At 33.7% G+C, this 18,891-nt stretch overlaps 1 protein-coding gene and 3 non-coding genes across 4 annotated transcripts; 2 read left to right on the forward strand and 2 right to left on the reverse strand.

Moving 5' to 3' along the window:
• Positions 1–127: 127 nt before the first annotated feature.
• LOC111618075 lies at positions 128–5,856 on the forward strand. The gene is made up of 2 exons (XM_023359502.1): positions 128–475; positions 5,688–5,856. The coding sequence occupies exons 1-2, from the start codon at positions 342–344 to the stop codon at positions 5,854–5,856; spliced, it is 303 nt and encodes a 100-aa protein (XP_023215270.1). The 5' UTR covers positions 128–341.
• Positions 5,857–7,974: 2,118 nt separating this feature from the next.
• On the reverse strand, positions 7,975–8,065 carry Trnai-uau. The gene is given in 2 exon segments: positions 7,975–8,010; positions 8,028–8,065. It is a non-coding gene; the product is annotated as a tRNA-Ile (tRNA).
• Positions 8,066–12,031: 3,966 nt separating this feature from the next.
• On the forward strand, positions 12,032–12,122 carry Trnai-uau. Its single transcript is given in 2 exon segments — positions 12,032–12,069; positions 12,087–12,122. It is a non-coding gene; the product is annotated as a tRNA-Ile (tRNA).
• A 950-nt stretch (positions 12,123–13,072) lies between these two features.
• Positions 13,073–13,145, reverse strand: Trnav-aac. Its single transcript has one exon. It is a non-coding gene; the product is annotated as a tRNA-Val (tRNA).
• Between the last annotated feature and the right edge of the window lie 5,746 nt (positions 13,146–18,891).

The following is an 18,891-nucleotide window of genomic DNA, read 5'->3' on the forward strand; positions in this document are numbered from 1 at the left end:
AAAAAAACAAACAACTATTATAGGGTCGAAATCGCTGTCTTCACCAGTATATCCAAAGCAAGAAAAAAAGTTCTTCTGCCAACCAAGGCGCCGACTAGCGGCAAATACTGGCTCTAGCTAAGTTTAAACTGTTAGCCGACCAGCGTGTTTACATCACGTGTTGTCAATGGTATGTTTCGATGTGTGATGCAACAGTTGTCTGGGTTATCGATGTGACGTAATAGAGGAATTTCCAGAAGCGTCAGAGAACGTCATTTTCAGAGAAGTAGAGTAAGTGTGCGAGTAAGTTATATATTTAATAACAACTCGAGATTTGTATAATTCAGATTAGAAAATAAAGCATGGACATACCCCCGCCTTCGTATAGTCAAGCAACTAATCAACATTCTTCTCTCGGAGGAAGCTTGACTTTTATAGATTTCGTACCAAATATTATTGAACAGGGATTTTTCTCTTCAGAATATGAATCTTTTGGGTGAGTATATTGATATTTTTAATTATAGATAATCGTTGTTGCCCTAGTTAAATTTAATTAAATACAGAGTGCAGTCACTAATCTGGATCTTAATAACCTGGCCTCTCAATGATCCGGCATATTCCTCTAGTTATGAGCTTTGGTTTCCACGAAAATGTTAATCATGTTATATGTCATATTTTCCTGTTTTCTGGAGTTTCATTCATTTTCTGTACAAGTTTGTCTTTTCCTTGTTTTTTTAACAAGGAAGAGACAAACATAGAAACACAATAAAATACTCTTTCGCCCTCCTGTTGCCTCTTGACTTTACTTGTTCACAAAGCCAGAACACCTTGTTACAAAAAAATGCACTTTTCGTCCCTTGACTTCCTTTATATCAGCGTTTCTCAAAGTGGGCGATAACGCCCCCTTGTGGGCGCTGGAGGCTTTCAGGGGGGGCAGTAGAAGGCTCAAAGAGAATTGGGGGGCGTTAAGGAAATATAGAGGGGCGACAGCAGACAAATTCTATATATAAAAATTCGATGGAATATATATAAAATGTTGACATTTTATATATTTTTTATTTTTTATTGAAGGTCACAACTTGAATATTTCTAACACATTGACTTNTGTTTGCTGGAATCAGAGATGAGCCGCCATGACGGTATACGTATCTGGACTTTAACCGGCAAATAGGCAATATCTATCATCCTAATTAATTTTTTTTTTTTTCATTTTTACAACCTTATCAGTAACTTTTTTTCTTCCTTAGTCAGTAACTTTCCTAATCAGTAACTTTCATTCAAAATCGTGACTTTGATCGCTATTTCCGACTGGCATCCTCTTAACACATAAGTACCAAAAAATTTAGGACTACATATGTTGGTATTACTAACATTTGGGACATACTGTGCCAAATATAGCATAGTAAATTTAAAAGCATATTTTGAAAACATTTGGAAATGTAATTAATTAAATTAGAAGTAAACTATTAAAAGTGAATCATTGTTGAGCAAAGTTTTAATATTTATTAAATTAAGTCTGCCTTTGGATCACCTATCCCATCATCATAGACTATCTGTGGTCTGTGGACCATAAGCTGAGAAATACTGCATTAGACAATTGAAATAATTTATAAATTTAAAATAGATTTGAATGTTATGACACAATATGAAAAGAACATTCCAAATGGAATAAAGGATAATGTAATTGAAGCAGGGTAGTCAAACTACTTGCAAACTGATGAAGAGCCCAGAAGGGGTTCGAAAACGTTTGTTATTTTGTTGTTGATCGTACCACACCATAAATTGGTTCAGTGTACATGATTTACTTGCAAACATTTGTCGTTTTGACTGTTTAATTGTTCACAATACAAAAAGTTATACTTAATAGGCATGTGCTGAGGTTTAATGAATTAATATGTCACCGAACAAAAGAGACTGAAAAGACCATGTTAATTATTTGTAAATGTAAAATACAATTGTCGACATAAGAGGTCAAATAGAAAGGTAAATATGATAATTTTATAGTGGGATACTCGACCAGACGGTCAAGTGGTTTAGGTGGCAGCCTACTGCTCTGGGAACATTAGATCAAATCTAGAAGGGTCAAAAAACCCCCAGAATTTTTCAGGGAGGGTCTGTCATCATCTGGTTGTCCCGTCATCATCTGGTTGTCCCATCATCATCTGGTTGTCCCATAATGAGCTTTCTAAAAAGAGTTTCATTGTGCTCACAGGGTAGAAAGAATTAAAAAAAAATTTGAATAGGTCATAAATTTAAATTTTATTGGTATGATATAGAAACACAAATAGAAATTAAATAAATATTTTTTTCATAATGAAGTTTTTATAGAATAGTTTATATAGTGTAATTTTTTACTACTTATTATACTTCTATGACATTACATAGAGTTAGTGTTTCAGAATAGATTAGATTTTTCTCTCTGTGATAGACATCCAGAGATTGCATTTCAATGATATGTAATTTTTCCAGTTACTGGTCTGTGTGCACATTTTATAAAGAGTCAGTTTTTCTGATAACATTTTCCTTCCTTGAATGCCCAGAGGCATTCTGGGATATTTCTGGTTCCTGAAGAAAGTTGCATTTCAAGTCAATCAACAGTGTAACTTATTTACTGTTGCCACTTTTTCAAAGCTATTCACCTGAACAAAACTGCAGAAAGAATAAAATAATAAATATTTTTGAAACTATTTACTTGGACATTATATAGATGAGCAACAGTAATGTCTACTGTATTTACTGCCATATAAGACAATCTCACATATAAGATGAGGTGTGACTTTAAAGATCAAAATTAAGAAAATTAGATTTATTAATACAATTCTAATTTTATTTCGTTTAATCACAAATAAAATATCAAATGCACGTAAATGCACACATTATTTTGCAAAAATTACTGGCATTTTAAACTTTAAGGAAAAATCTTGTAAAATCAACAACAATAATTTGTTCATGTAAAGCTGGATAATTATTGGGAACCTTTTTTGCAATTCTTAACAGTCAAATTGACTCTTTGTCGATTACACTTACGAGTTTCTCCGAATTCTGATTTCCAAATAATCATCTGTTTTCATGTGGGAATGGATTAAAACTTATATTGTGCTCCCGTGTGATTTTGAAATTTCAATTTGGAATTCAATTCAAAAGCTTTACTTTTCCTTTTGCAATTCATCTTTACTCTTGACAATACACAAGAATGACTCAAACAACTCAGATAAAATACTTTTGTTTTTAAACACAAGAAGGTGAGCTTCCTGTAAAAATATGCAAATACACGGTTCGCTTACTAAGATAAACGACTTCCAACAACTTAACACTGTGTTGAATAATAACAATCCACGAAAAACCTTTTTACGAGTGTTATGTCACTAGTAAATTCCACAAGTACTTTCAACCTCCACCAAGGTCTGCTTCAGGTGGTGACTGGCCGTGTTTCGACCCGACTGTCATAACGATGTTGCCAACGATGTAAATAAATAAATGTGCGCGTCGGGTTTCACCCCTCCGACTGACACTGTTCGAATTCCTCGAACAAATACTTCCACGCCTGTGCAAGCGTTTCCCCATCCTTGTAGTTGATGCAGTTGCCCCCCCCCCTGATAGCTTTATGAATCTCCCAGGCCTCCAGGTGATGGATGTGATCTGCACAGAACGCTTGTCTGATAAGTCTGGTGTTCCGGAAGTCCACCCTTATTTCAGGGTCGGTGACGTAGGTCGATAAGGCGGTGGTGTGTCTTTTATGTTTAATATCAGCTTGGTGTTCACGTATTCATTTCTGTGTTGACCGGATGGTGGAGCCAATATAAACTAAGTCCCTATTGAATCTGTCATCCCTGATGGGAATGGAGTAAACACCTGGGGCCCTGGTGAGATCCATCGCGTCCTTGGCGTTGCGCAGCAGGTTGTTTACTAGTGATATAACACTCGTAAAAAGGTTTTTCATGGATTGTTATAATACACGGTTCACAAAAATTATTGCAAAAATGCAAGTAATCCATCACTCACACGTATAGGACAACCTAGGTTTTTGAAGCAGTGAAAAATGAATAAAAACGTCATCTTATATATGAGTAAATACGGTATATATCCTAACCTGACATTCTGAAATGTCTTTCCTTGGAGCAAATTGTCTGAATGAAACATTGGACAGACCTGTGCAGAAATTTTCTTTATTTACTTTTATGTTCTTTTTAGCAGCAAGTTTAGAAATACTAACCTGTGACAATAATTTCAGATATAATCAGTAACCATAAGATATAACCATATTCAGTAAGTAACCAAATATGGTTATATCTTATGGTTACTGATATCTAAAATAGGTTAAAATTGGATGAAGGTCTGGGAATGCAGAGTAAGCATTTACAGGTTTGAGTCTCGTTTCAGGCCTATTCTTTTTTTCCAAAACCTAAATTACTTAGCATTTAATTAATAATAGTAGGAGTAATATAGCCTGATATAATCCAGTAATCATTTGGCTTTAGTAATCAAGTTAATTCTACAAATAATCAACTTCTTAAAAAATTTAGGACTACATATGTTGGTACTACTAACATTTGGGTTATACTGTGCCAAATATAGCATAGTAAATCTAAAAGCATATTTTGAAAAATTTGGAAATGTAATTAATTAAATTGGAAGTAAACTGTTAAAAGTGAATCATTGTTGAGCAAAGTTTTAATATTTATTAAACTAAGTCCGCCTTTGGGTCACCTGTCCCATCATCATAGACTATCTGTGGTCTGTCGACCATAAGCTGAAAAATACTGCATTAGACAATGAAATAATTTATAAATTTAAAATAGATTTGAATGTTATGAAACAATACGAAAAGAACATTCCAAATGGAATAAAGGATAATGGATTTGAAGCAGGGTAATCAAACTACTTGCAAACATTTGTTGTTTTGACTGTTTACTTGTTCACAATACAAAAAGTTATACTTAATAGGCATGTGCTGAGGTTTAATGAATTAATATAAGTCACCAAACAAAAGAGACTTAAAAGACCATGTTAATTATTTGTGAATGTAAAATACAATTGTCGACATAAGAGGTCAAATAGAAAGGTAAATATGATAATTTTATAGTGGGATATGCAACCAGATGGTCAAGTGGTTTAGGTGGCAGCCTACTGCTCTGGAAACATTACATAAAATCTAGAAGGGTCAAAAAACCCCCAGCATTTTTCATTGAGGGTCTGTCTCTCATCATCTGGTTGCCTCCATTGTAGACCTGGGTTAACCCATAATGGGCTTTCTGAAAAGAGTTTCATTGTGCTCACAGGGTAGAAAAAATTTTAAAAAATTTGAATAGGTCATAAATTTAAATTTTATTGGTATGATATAGAAACATAAATAGAAATTAAATAAATATCCTTTCATAATGAAGTTTTTATAAGAATAGTTTATATACTGTAATTTTTTACTACTTATTATACTTCTTATAAAGTTTCATAAAAATTATGATTATTACCTGCTTCTTTTGGAGTATTGTAATCTATAACAAAGCACCTTTTTGATGCTTCTTGTCCATCTTTATTTGGAACATTGGAAGCTTTGTTTTTATTCTGAAAATGTGTGAGGTGCGGAGTGTCTGAAATTGCTAATTAATTTATTTTGCTGTTTGAATTGAAAAGATAAATAAGAAAAATAAGTTACTAATTTGTTTTAATTAAATTGTTAAATATAGACACTTTTATTTATTCTGAAACAGAAGTCTTATTGATAAAGCAAATGCTTGGCTGAGTGAGAATCCACTATATGAAGTGAAAACATGTGAAAGTGTGGAATTTAAATCCAAGCAAGGAATGCCTTCAGTTGAGAAAATGACTTATTTGGAATATGGCAAAATGTACACATATTATATGAGAGCCTTGAGGTAAATATAAAAGTTGATATGGTTTTAGTTAAATAAGAATTTCAGATATTAACTTAAATTTCTAAAATAGCTTAAATTTTATATAGTAATCATTTAATAAAAAGTATGTAAGAAATTTTTTTAATAAAAATGTCTATAAAACTTAATAGATTCTCTTAATTAAACAGTGTTACTTGTGTATATATATATATATATANCCTAAGCAAATTATTTTTTATTTTCCATTGAACTACAAATATATTTCGGGTTGGTATAATGTATTCCAACCCCTCCTCAGTGCTAGTTCAAATAAACAAGAAATATTAAAAACATGACAATGTTATACCATAGAAACAAACTAAATTATAAAAAACACTTAAATTTCAACATTATGTAAATTACAAAAAATTCTTTTTTGTTTTCAAAATAGGGATTGGGAGGGAAATTCTTCCTCATTCTTAACCTGTATTTAAACATAAAATTGTGCATTCCGTATTAATATACATTTAAAATTAAACAACCATAACAACAAACAAACTTCCATTATACAATCATTTAAATTTTTTATACATGGGTATATAACAGACGTAATAAAAAATTGTTAACNTGCTGCATATTATTACCTATGTTTTATAAGTCTCTACTTGTTAGTTCATGTAATATCTGTGTATTGTGTTTGCGCATCATTGAACAGCGAAGCACTCGCTGAAAGTAAGTATCACTCATCGCACTTTAGTTTATTTTTTATTTCATCTTTAGAAATAAAATACAGTGGTACCTCAGGATACGAAATTAATTTGTTCTGAAACTGAGATCGTATCATGAAAATGTCGTAAGATGAATCATTTTCCCCCATACGATTACATGTAAAACCAAATAATTCGTTCCAACACCAAAACACACTCAAATTAAAGCTAAGTAGTACAGTAGATTAAAAAAAGTATAGTAAGAAAAACACTGAAAAATGCAATTTGTAGTTCTAAATATATAAATAACCATAATAGAATAATAATTGATTAAAAAAAAATGTAGTTTTATTTGCACTTTACCTTTGAGGATAGACGACAGTGGAGGTGTAACTGGTGGCAGAGAGAGGGAGAAGGGAAATGATACTAAAAACTTAACTTACATAACATAATGTAACAATAACTTAAAAATAACTTATAAAATAACACTAATTTTTTTATTTATTTTTTTCTTTTTTAATTTTTATTCACTGCTTTTTGCTTTCCTTCCTTCACTTCCACCAGCACTTTCACTGGATAGAGGTTGCTTGGTAAAATATCTATCCAAAGAGGTTTGGCTTTGCCTACTTTTTAAAATGTTTCTAAAATGACTTAGGCAAATGTCATTACTCCGAGCAGCAATACGGCCAGTGTGAATCTTTTCGGGGTGTTTCTTTTCAATAAAATCAGTCACTTTCTGATAATACCTGAAGATTTCCTTTATCGAGCGAGATCCTTCCACGACGAAGCAAACATGCAGACTGAGACCAATGAACAGAAGTAAATAAAAAATGGCGCTGTGAACTAATGTAACGTCGTATGGTGAGTTTTTGTTCGTATCGTGGAGCAAAAATATGTTCGAATTTCATATCGTATCCTGAAAATTTCGTATGCTGGGGCGTTCGTATCCTGAGGTACCACTGTAGTATTTTTTTTCGTAATCATTAAAACTCCCAATGAAACGCTTTATTTTACTTTCATCTTATAATGTAGGAGAACATAAATTAATTGAGCCTAACGTGTCAGTATGGGTGAGATTGGCCCTACACTTTTAGTTACTTACTAGAAAGTAAATTAAATTATTCAAATTTATGATATTCCCGTATGATCTTTCTTATCCATATAAAATTCTATTTTACTATCTCATCCCGGGAAAGAAATTATTTTTCACGTAATCCCGCTGGAGGCAAATTTTTCGAGAAATGACAAACCCTAGCCGAAACGCATCTCGCTTTCCTGCAAAACATCTTTGTGCTTTCTTTAAGTCGCTAGAATGGATAAGAATTGCGTCGGACACCGAATCGACGAGTGCTGGCTGTGACGAAGGCCGAACAGCGCAAAAACTATACGCGAAAGCCGGGCGCCCAGCCCAACTAATCGGCCGATAGAGAAAGACAATTTAAAAAAGAAATTTCACCTTCCCCAGGTGAGGCTCGAACTCACAACCCCGGCATAACTCACAAGTACTGCTTATAAGTACCGTGCGCTAACCAATTGCGCCACTGGGGACTGGATTTTCTCACATCCGTTAACAATTACCAACATTCTCATTTGCGAACGTGAAACGATCCCGAACGACGCTCGTCATAAACCGACTCGTAATTAACCTTTCACTTAGCGTCCGTGTGGTTTGTGCGTTTCGCTTTCGGCAAAGGTCAGACTCGCTTTCGGAAATAGAAAGCAAAAAACAACGCACCTAGAAACGAACAAACGTCTCGTTAAAATTAGTGAAGTTTAGAAACAAGTGGACAGAGCTTCTTAGTATGGAATAATTTCGTCGACGAAATTCGCAACTGTCGAATTACGAGCAAAACAAACATTTCTCGACGACTTATTTCTCTTGCACAAACTGTAAACGCAGTGATGCATCGTCAGCAGGTTCAGTCAGTAAAAATAAGTTTGCGTTTCACTTGTGGCTACCGAACGAAGAAAGTGGCCTCCTACTTTCTGAATATTTCGCCGAACACACATGGAGTTTTCCTGGCTCAAAGTTACATGCTTAAGACGACGTTCTACGTGCAATTTGCATTCTATACAGTGTATATGTTGATTTGCGCAATGTAGATAATAAAAGTGGTGTGAACGCTTTGTAAGAAGTTAAAGAGAAAATCAAATTTATTATCACCGGAGAGGAAATCGTTTAGTCGTAACAAAAGAACAATGAACCATTTGTTATTACGCGTATTTTTCATACTACAGCACGGAGTTTCATGCACCAGACGCAATTGTCAGAAAAGTGTAAGCCCGGCTACGTCTACATTCGTAAAAATGATTATTAAGCTTCAAACAGGATGAACAAAATCTTGCCACCCCGCACACACTAACATCCATACATATAAAAAACCCTTAATTTTTTTTGCGTTTCTCGACGTTTCAAGGTCTCGTGAGTCCAAAAATATAAAAATTTCGGGAAGGGGGTCATTTTTGATCGCCATACTTTCCTTCTGATATGTATAACTGCCGGGAAAGTAATATTGTACGCGCAATGTAATAATACTGTATATATAAAAAAAAAATTAACAGTTGTATTGGCTTCTTGAAAACTCTTTTCTCAGTGAAGAGCTAAAGTACTTTTTATCTGATGTATTACTGTACCTTTCTTTGAGGCAAGAGTGGATTTGGGCCACTGTGCTTTCTTTTTTAACTTTTTCCGCCCTGTGGGCACTAAAAGGGCTTCTTTTAACAACCGCATTATGGGTTCGGCCAGACCACAATGGAGCGCCGGGTGGTGAGAGACAGGACCATTTAGGTGTTAGACACGTAAAAAAACTCGGAATACTCCACGTATCCAGCTTGTTGACATTGGCCTATGCGAATCCACGACCAACTAACTACCAAAGTTTCAGTGGTTTATCCACTCGGCCACTGGTTGGTCTAATAGACGATTAGTTGGATAATGGCAATATTTCAAAAAAATGAGCGTTAAACAATTTTCATACTTTGCCATGTTTGCATGAGCCTTATGTCATATCACGTTTAACATACGTAATTTTCCCGAAATACATGCAAAAAAAAGTCATAATCTATTTAGCAGAATACGACTGCATTACGGTTTACCATCGCAGTATTTTTCTAATTGCGCTGCAATTTGAAAAAATTGTAGAAAAAACTGTTGTCCGTCCATCTGTCATTCCTTAATCTCAAGAAAGAAGTTAGATATATGAAAGATGAGATCAGATATAGAAACTTAGGAGCAGTAAGCCCCGATTAACTATATATGAACTTCTGATGAAAATCAAAAGTCACGCTATTTCAATTCAAAAATTTTCCCTTGAATACAGTTAATAGATGATCGCCATGACTCTATTGTTAAAGGAAAAGTATGGTGTACAGGGGAGGTCACTACAAATTTCAGGTGGCGAACGTATGTTTTAAATGAAATAAATGGAAAATATGATTAAAAATTGCAGCCCGGTATTGTGACGATGTCACAAGAAGTAATTGCTTATTTCATTGTAATAAATTACTTTCACTTTTCTAATGACATAAATAAATTGCTAATAATTCTTCAGAAACTTTTATTATTCAAGGACAAACAAAGTTAAGATTACGTACTGTACAGAAAATAAACAAGTTTCGCAAATATAGAGTTGTTTTTATTGATGATTCATAAAATATGTGAAGTGGCTTGATGTAGGATTAGTCAGTAAACTTGTTTATCTTTCTCTTTTTTATTATAACGAGATGTTACTAGGCATCAGTTTACAACAGACAAACAAGCAGAAAAAAAAGAGAGATAGAATTTCTCATTGAGATAAAATGTATTAATAATAATTATACATTAAAAAATACAAAAAGTGGCAAAGACTCTTGCACGACGTTCTCTGCACTCAAACAGGAGGTTAAGAGGACCAGGAATAAAGTGTGATAATTTTCAATTATACCGCAATATCAAATTTAAATCATAATAAAAGCTATGTTAAGTTATTCTCTTCAAAATAAACTAGACACTAAATGTACATCTTATTATGTAAAGAAGACTCATCTAATCCAAGTAAATAGAAACTATGACGGATAAAATTATCCTTTATTGAAAATTATGCATTTCAGATTGGATTTATGCCAATCCTTTAGGATATTTCTTCCAAAGGCTAATTTTATATAACTTAAGACATTTCGCTTTACCAAGTTCTAATTTCATCACTTTATGTTGAAATAAAACCTTGGTGTATTTAAAATACATAACGGCTTGTTTTTAAAAATGTTGGACTGTCACTGATGAAAATTCTTTCACAATTTTCCTTTACTATTCTAAACTATTGATAGATTACATTCTAGGGCGGAAGGAAGTAATAAGAAAAATAAATAAAACATAAAAAGAAGGATGAAATATACATATTACATTAATGTACATATTAATTGATAAGCTACCGATGAATAAACAGTACAGCAAATTTCGGTAATGTCATTAAATGTTCTATTCTGTTTAATTCTATATTTGTTGATTTATTAGCAGATAATTATAAATATTTTGTGAATATTACTTTTATTGTAATTGAGAAGTTTCACTTTTTATTACAACTGTTAGATATGAAAATAAGAGAATATGTATTGCGCGCCCTTTTTTTAAAATGTGCAGTAGAAAAAAAAGCTTTTGAAAATTCTGAATAATCTTGAAGAAAACAATAGTTATTCCAATATAGGATAATAAAAATCCAAAGAACTGTTTAAAAGCTATATCGAAAAACCAAATAGGTTTAATAGGTTCAGAAAATTTATCTTTAGAATAATTATTATTATTCATAATTAAATAAAACTTTGGAATTGAACTTACTTATTTTATTTGATATGGATTCCAAAAACAAGTATTGAATTGAATTCAGTAATCTCCAAAATAGTGTTTGGGTTTAATCTTACGTAAGCAATTTACATTACATTTTCTCTTTAACTTCTTACAAAGCGTTCACACCACTTTTATTATCTACTTTGCGCAAATCAACATATACACTGTATAGAATGCAAATTGCACGTAGAACGTCGTCTTAAGCATGTAACTTTGAGCCAGGAAAACTCCATGTGTGTTCGGCGAAATATTCAGAAAGTAGGAGGCCATTTTCTTCGTTCGGTAGCCACAAGTGAAACGCAAACTTATTTTTACTAACTGAACCTGCTGACGATGCATCACTGCGTTTGCAGTTTGTGCAAGAGAAATAAGTCGTCGAGAAATGTTTGTTTTGCTCGTAATTCGACAGTTGCGAATTTCGTCGACGAAATTATTCCATACTAAGAAGCTCTGTCCACTTGTTTCTAAACTTCACTAATTTTAACGAGACGTTTGTTCGTTTCTAGGTGCGTTGTTTTTTGCTTTCTATTTCCGAAAGCGAGTCTGACCTTTGCCGAAAGCGAAACGCACAAACCACACGGACGCTAAGTGAAAGGTTAATTACGAGTCGGTTTATGACGAGCGTCGTTCGGGATCGTTTCACGTTCGCAAATGAGAACGTTGGTAATTGTTAACGGTGTGAGAAAATCCAGTCCCCAGTGGCGCAATTGGTTAGCGCACGGTACTTATAAGCAGTACTTGTGAGTTATGCCGGGGTTGTGAGTTCGAGCCTCACCTGGGGAAGGTGAAATTTCTTTTTTAAATTGTCTTTCTCTATCGGCCGATTAGTTGGGCTGGGCGCCCGGCTTTCGCGTAGCCTATAGTTTTTGCGCTGTTCGACCTTCGTCACAGCCAGCACTCGTCGATTCGGTGTCCGGCGCAATTCTTATCCATTCTAGTGACTTAAAGAAAGCACAAAGATGTTTTGCAAGAAAGCGAGATGCGTTTCGGCTAGGGTTTGTCATTTCCCGGAAAATTTGCGTCCAGCGGGATTACGGGAAAAATAATTTCTTTCCCGGGATCCCGGGAAATTCCTGGATGAGATAGTAAAATAGAATTTTATATGGATAAAAAAGATCATACAGGAATATCATAAATTTGAATAACTTAATTTACTTTCTAGTAAGTAACTAAAAGTGTAGGGCCAATCTCACCCATACGGACACGTTAGGCTCAATTAATTGTAAAGACTTGTAAAACATAGGTAATAATATGAAGCATGAAACCTCAAAAAAAAAGGTCGACAAGTCGCGCACGACATCCCCAGACGGCGAGTCCATTCCGGACTGTCCGGATGGTATTCCGTGCTCATTTCAATCGGTCCGAATCGTAGGTGCACGAAAATACGAAATAAAATGGTTCAAATTCTTACAAGATATTATTATTATTTATTGTGAAATTTTGCCGCCCCCTAAAAAGTGCCGCCCCTGCCGCCCCCACTACGCTACGCTACTGTTCAAGATGCTACTTTTTGTATAATAAATAATAGAAAGAAAACCTGACATGATAAATTATTATTGAAATGCGAGATTTTCCGGGATTTTTCTCGTAGGGAATAAACGGCGGGAAATCCGGGAAAGAAAACCTAGTTTCGGCTAATTGGCTCAAAACTTTAAAAGAGCCGCTACTGAACGAGAGGCGGAGATTCGCGCAAAAATTGCCGAAGCTTTACAAAAACGTATAAAAATTCATACTGTGCCTGCCAGGGATCGAACCTGGGACCTTCCGCGTGTTAGGCGGATGTGATAACCGCTACACTACAAGCACTTGCTCCAGCTAGGGGTCAAGTTTTATTAATAACACACCTGTGGTTTACGTCCACCGTTCCGATCAAGAAGCACTTCGCCCGTCGGATTTATCTGTTGCGCAATTCACGATTCGACACACGCGAAACTTTCAAGCGCATCGTGTTTCGAAATTAAATTTAAACTTAATATATCTGTTGTGCTTTTTGTCGAAAATTTCTGAAATTTTTCAGGAAGATTTGTGTATTAGGGGACTCGTGCTATTAAATTTCGATGGTTAAAGGTGGAGGGTGATAATATAAAGGGATGTGTGGCGCTATTTGTTATGATATGATATTTGTGTTGATTTGTTATGCTATGATATTTTAATAAAATATCATAAGAGGTAGCGCCACATACAATTTATTTTTTTTTTTTGCTAGAACGCAACTCTTTGCTGCATTTTTTCATAATGCATTTATAAGATAGACTATAGTATTATTTATAAATATTAGTTACAATTTAAAATATTTATTACATTCAGAAAATCATAAAAAGCAATATTTTTAACAACTTTGTTAATGAATTTAACTTAGAATCATTTTTTTAAAAAGGTTTAACCGTTCTTAAATAATTAATTTTTATAGTAGACTAATTTTTAAATGAATCATTTCAAGTTAGTGTCATAACGTATATTGAAAATGTAATAGTAACAGTAATGGTACAGCGTTTCGTAGCGAATTCACACACCTGGAAGCACTAAGCATCAATTATTTTCAGGGATCTTTTAATATCTTATTTAGTATTTATAAATCATATTTGATATACAGTACAATTATTGTGGCTGAGAGTCTTAAACTCGGTATTCAAACAAATGATTAATTTGAATAACTTATAAGATTTATAAATGTTCAGAACTGTGTGATTTAAAATTGACAAATGAATCAAAATAAAAAAAAAACTTTGATAAATTCCAAAAATTGTTATCATTTCAATAAATTTTTACGTTTTTAAGCAATATAAGCTTATATAAAAGCTTAATTCCTTAGCTTAATTAAGTTTTGGTATTGCCATTGCCAAATTTTTGTTAATTAACTTTTGCTTATTCCCTTATTCTTTAGTAGTTTTAAAGAATTTACTTTCTGTTAGTAATAATTGTCAACGAATGTGAATTTCATGCTGTTCTCTCAACTGCCAGGGGAGAAATGAGTTCCCTCGCTCTGTTTGCCCGGTACCGCGATGTTCACAAGAGTCTAGCTCCCTGGTAAGAATTAGTTCTAAATTATCCAGCTACGGCAAACATCGCCAATCACGGCAACTGGATTTGTTTGTGTGTTTCGTTGTCAGTGCTAGATTCTTGTTGTCAACTGGAACATGGAATGCAGTATATGCAATTTAAAGTACAGTACAAGCATAAGCAAAGTTTAAGCAGACATATTAAAGAGAAGCATAAAAAGAAAAACTATAACAGGAAAGATGAAGATATAAAATTATTTAAATGTAGTTTGTGTTCTGGTGAATTTTATAAAAAAGAAGAAGTATTGTTAATTTATATGCTTGTAATTTAATGATATCAAAATTTAATTATTCGTGCTTCTTATCGGATTTTATTTATTATAAAAATTATATACTTATATTTGGTTCTATATGCATTTACGGAATAAAAGAATGTTAAATATGTTAGTTACTATTTAATGTTGAAAACGACTGCATATAAGGAATTATACTGCAATTATGTAGTATGTTGTAATTTCTTTAGAAAATAAACGTTTATAAATTGCATACATTTCCTAAAACTATTAAATTTAAACTCATATATCTTTTTAGCTTTTATGTTAAGCTTTCCTCAAGGTTTACAGTAGTTCTAAAGTAGGTTAAAGTGACGAGACATACTGATTTTAAAGGTAGTGTTCTGATTTCAAATATGTACTGAATTTTAAAATTGCGCTGATTAAGAATAAAAATGCGGAATAGTTCCCCCTAGGAAACATTACGTTCGCTCCACCTATAATTGGCTGTGAGTGAGAGGATGTTTTAGTCTTAAACCCTGTCTTTTCTCTAAATATCTTTTTCAAAATAATATTATCCAGGCAATATGATGATTGTGTATATCATGTGACTAATGAATTTATAATTAGCCTAATGCAAATAGTAATGTTTTTTAGGCTATATACTTATGCATATTACAGAACGTTCAATTAATACTAATAATAGTACTTCTCTTCGTAGAAAATATCAAATTTTCAAATAAAACATATGGGGACGACCCCTATGTTTTATTTTATTCATAAATCCATCTCATAATCCTACAATATTAATTTTTTTATAGAATAATTCATTTTTAAGCAAAACGTTTATTCATAAATTTATTTTATTTTCACTTTTAACCAGGGCTGTGGAGTCGGAGTCGGAGTCGTGGAGTTTTGGTGTTTTAGTAGGAGTCGTAGTCGGATGATAAGGAAAAGTCGGAGTCGGAGTTGGAGTCGGTAGATTTTTACGCGACTCCACAGCCCTGCTTTTAACTAATAATTTTGAACAAACCATTTATCATTTATAAGTATGAACAGAAAACAAAAGTATTGCACCGGTATATCACAGATCGCACTATTTATATCTTGTCTATGACTATATTTTAAATCACACTTACTACATTCCATTTTATTTAATGTATAACGAGTTCATCAGCGTTGATAGTACGATAAACAAATGATAAGGCTTGTAACTAAGACCCGAAATTGACTCAAATCCAATTGCAGCGATTGGTTCTGCTCGTCGTAGCGGCATAATTTAGAACTAATGCTTACCAAGGAGCTAGACTCTTGTCTTGTTTTGTAGACATTTGGGAACACAAGCATCTAGAGCTGTAGACCCTGATCGTGCATTAATGTCAATTTCTTACGCACCGTAGCGCATATGCATCGTAGCTTTTACGCCCGATCCGAAGAATAAAACTAGCGCGTTTATCATTGTTTATCATACCGTCAACGTCGAGGAACTCGTTATACGTTAAATAAAATGGAATATAGTGAGTGTGGTATAAAATATAGTCATAGACAAAGTTTAAACTGGCGTATTAAGGCAAGCAAACACATAAAGGACGACAACAGTAGTGACAAAAATATTAAAGTATTTAAGTGCAGGTTGTGTTTATCTATGTACTGTACCACAAAAAGAACAGTTTTTTAATGTTGATGCCTCCAATATCAGTACATATTGTTCTATTGGAGACAGTATACGTAGCATATATGATTTAAAATACGGGGTATATGTACAGTATAATATTTATCTTTTCGATTGTAGAAATGTCATCGGGCTGCAATTTGGAAAAATTGTAGACCTATAAATTCCCACTGTTATCCGTATGGAATTAGATAAATGAAATTTGAGCCCAGAATTTGAGCTTAGGGGTAGGAGGCCCCAATTAACTGTATATGAACAATACAAATTTGAAGTCACGTTATTTCAATTCAAATATCTTCCTCTGAAAAGAGTTAGATGACCGGCATGACTCTATTGTTAAAGGAAAAGTATAATGTACAGGGGTAAGGCATTACTAATTTGAGAAAGAGAGCATATTTAAATTACATATACAGCATTAAAAATTTCGGCCCCGCATTGATGTCGCAATAAATAATTGCACGTTTCAATTGAATTCTAAACAGCAAACGGATTTGACAGGACACTAAATGGCACATAAAAATCACTACAAACTCATACATTAATTAATTATTAATTCATCAAAAAACGACTTTGGAAGAAGAATGATAAAGAAAAATAAAACTTGTTATGAACGGAAGTGTGGATGAAGGTTGATCTAGATAGAGTTCGAATGTCGAGTAACACAACCTTTGAACTTTCATCACAATAAACGCTATTGTCCTCCTTTTACTGACGGTATAATAAGTCTAGCAAAAAGAAAAGCCACCTTAGCGCTCGTATAATTGAACACAAGACTAGACAAGAAGCGTATCACACAAGATAAGCAGTATTGTTTGGCTTTTTACAACCTGCCATCCTTCTCCCTATTTTCTGCGTCTTTATTCGACGCCTACGGTCAAAATCCGTCTTTTGAAAGAGTATTTGAACCGATTCTTTAATTTTTAAATACTTCGTACGTAATTAATTTTTTCAGAATATTAAAGGAGGAACTTTACGTTTTCTAAGATTGGTTATGGACAATAGCGCCCGTTATTTCGAGTGTCCGCTATTTACAAGTAGATATAATAGATGACCTATTTGAAGGATCTGGGGATTGTAAAAATGCCAGTTAAATAAACATGTTCGCTATTCGGAACTCCATTAATGGAAGTTTCACTATACACGTATACTAGTACTTACACGTACTAGTACACATATTATGATTTCCTGTTTACAGATCTGACATAACTTTGGAATTGCAAAAGTTCGTAGCCAGTAAAGACTTCCAGAAGCATTTTTAGAGTGAGAAAATATCAATTTTTAAGTCGCCTTATATTTTATTTTATTCATAATTTCACCTTATGAGTTAAAACATTTCGTTTTAAACATTATCGTATATTTTTATGGAGAAATCATTCATTTTTAGGTAAGGTGTCTAACTAAAAATTTAATTTCAGTTTTAACTATTAGTAATTACGAATAAAGCATTCATAATTTGTAATTTTGACTAGAAAATACCACAAAACGACTTCCGGTTATTGGCGCTGTTATCCGCAGCGACATAATTTAGAACTAACGCTCGCTCAGGGTCTAGACTAGGGATCACCAAACTTTTCTCACAGCTGGCCAGATAACTGAAAGAATAACAAGCGCGGGCCGCATAACCATTTTGTTCAATATATTATACTAAATACAAAAAAATAAAGAAAATCAATATAATTATTTACCAATACGCAAACTCGATCTTTGCAGCAAGCTCGTAATCGTTTTCCTTAGAAACTTCAGTGCAGGTACTTACACAAAAATGCTCTGATATCCAAAGTTGAAAAGTCACCGAATTTTTCATTTCACTGATTTTCCTAAAAATTATATTACTGTCAAATGCAAAAATCAGATTGGACCAATTTTTGGCATTTTTACTTACATTTATTTTAATTTTTTTCTACATAGTAAGTTCATATACAATCTATGATATTTTCATACAAGCCTAAATAATCGGCGGCCGGATGGCCGAGCGGTCAAGGTGACAGCCCACCGCTCTGGAATATCCGGGTTCGAATCCGAACGCGTCGAAAAATCCCCAGGTATTTTTCGGGGGTGGTCCATTCTGGTATGTCGGGCCTCGTCCCTCACCACCTGGCAGCCCCATTGTGGGCCTGGCCAAAACCACAATGGGCTTGCAAAAAAAGAGGTCTTTTTAGTGCCCACAGGGCGGAAAGAGATAAAAAAAAAGGTCTAAATAATTATATTTTAGTTCATTTGTGGCACAGTGCGGACCGTAGTTTGGTGATCCCTGGTGTAGACGCTTGTTTTGAGAATGACGGTGAAAGAAAGAAAAAGATGGCGGCGCCCGTATTACCGATAGTATCGTGATGAAGTGATCTATAATTTTAAAATATTCGTTTTTAGAGACGAAATTTAAAAGAAGGGTCCCAATTGTAAAATTTGATCGTAAAATGGATTGTCTTGTTTCAAAAATTAGTAAAAAGCCACGTAGCCAACATTAGAAAATACCAGCTATCATTAAAAAAAAATTCGAGATGACACTGGGTGCGTTCTTTATTTCTCCGCGTAGTTCCCCGCGAGCGACATTCGTTTAACTGTTTCCGCCCTATGGAAGTAAGAGTAAGCTCATTATGGGTTCGGCCAGG

The sequence above is a fragment of the Centruroides sculpturatus genome, unplaced genomic scaffold (genome assembly GCF_000671375.1).
Source record: "Centruroides sculpturatus isolate CEXI.00-Female unplaced genomic scaffold, Cexi_2.0 scaffold155, whole genome shotgun sequence".
Taxonomy (NCBI): domain Eukaryota; kingdom Metazoa; phylum Arthropoda; class Arachnida; order Scorpiones; family Buthidae; genus Centruroides; species Centruroides sculpturatus.

Excerpts from the sequence above, each read along its gene's own strand:
- LOC111618075 (XM_023359502.1), top strand. The coding sequence starts at position 342 with ATGGACATACCCCCGCCTTCGTATAGTCAAGCAACTAATCAACATTCT. Across the intron at positions 476-5,687 it reads TCAGAATATGAATCTTTTGG|AAGTCTTATTGATAAAGCAA; the intron begins GTGAGTATATTG and ends ATTCTGAAACAG.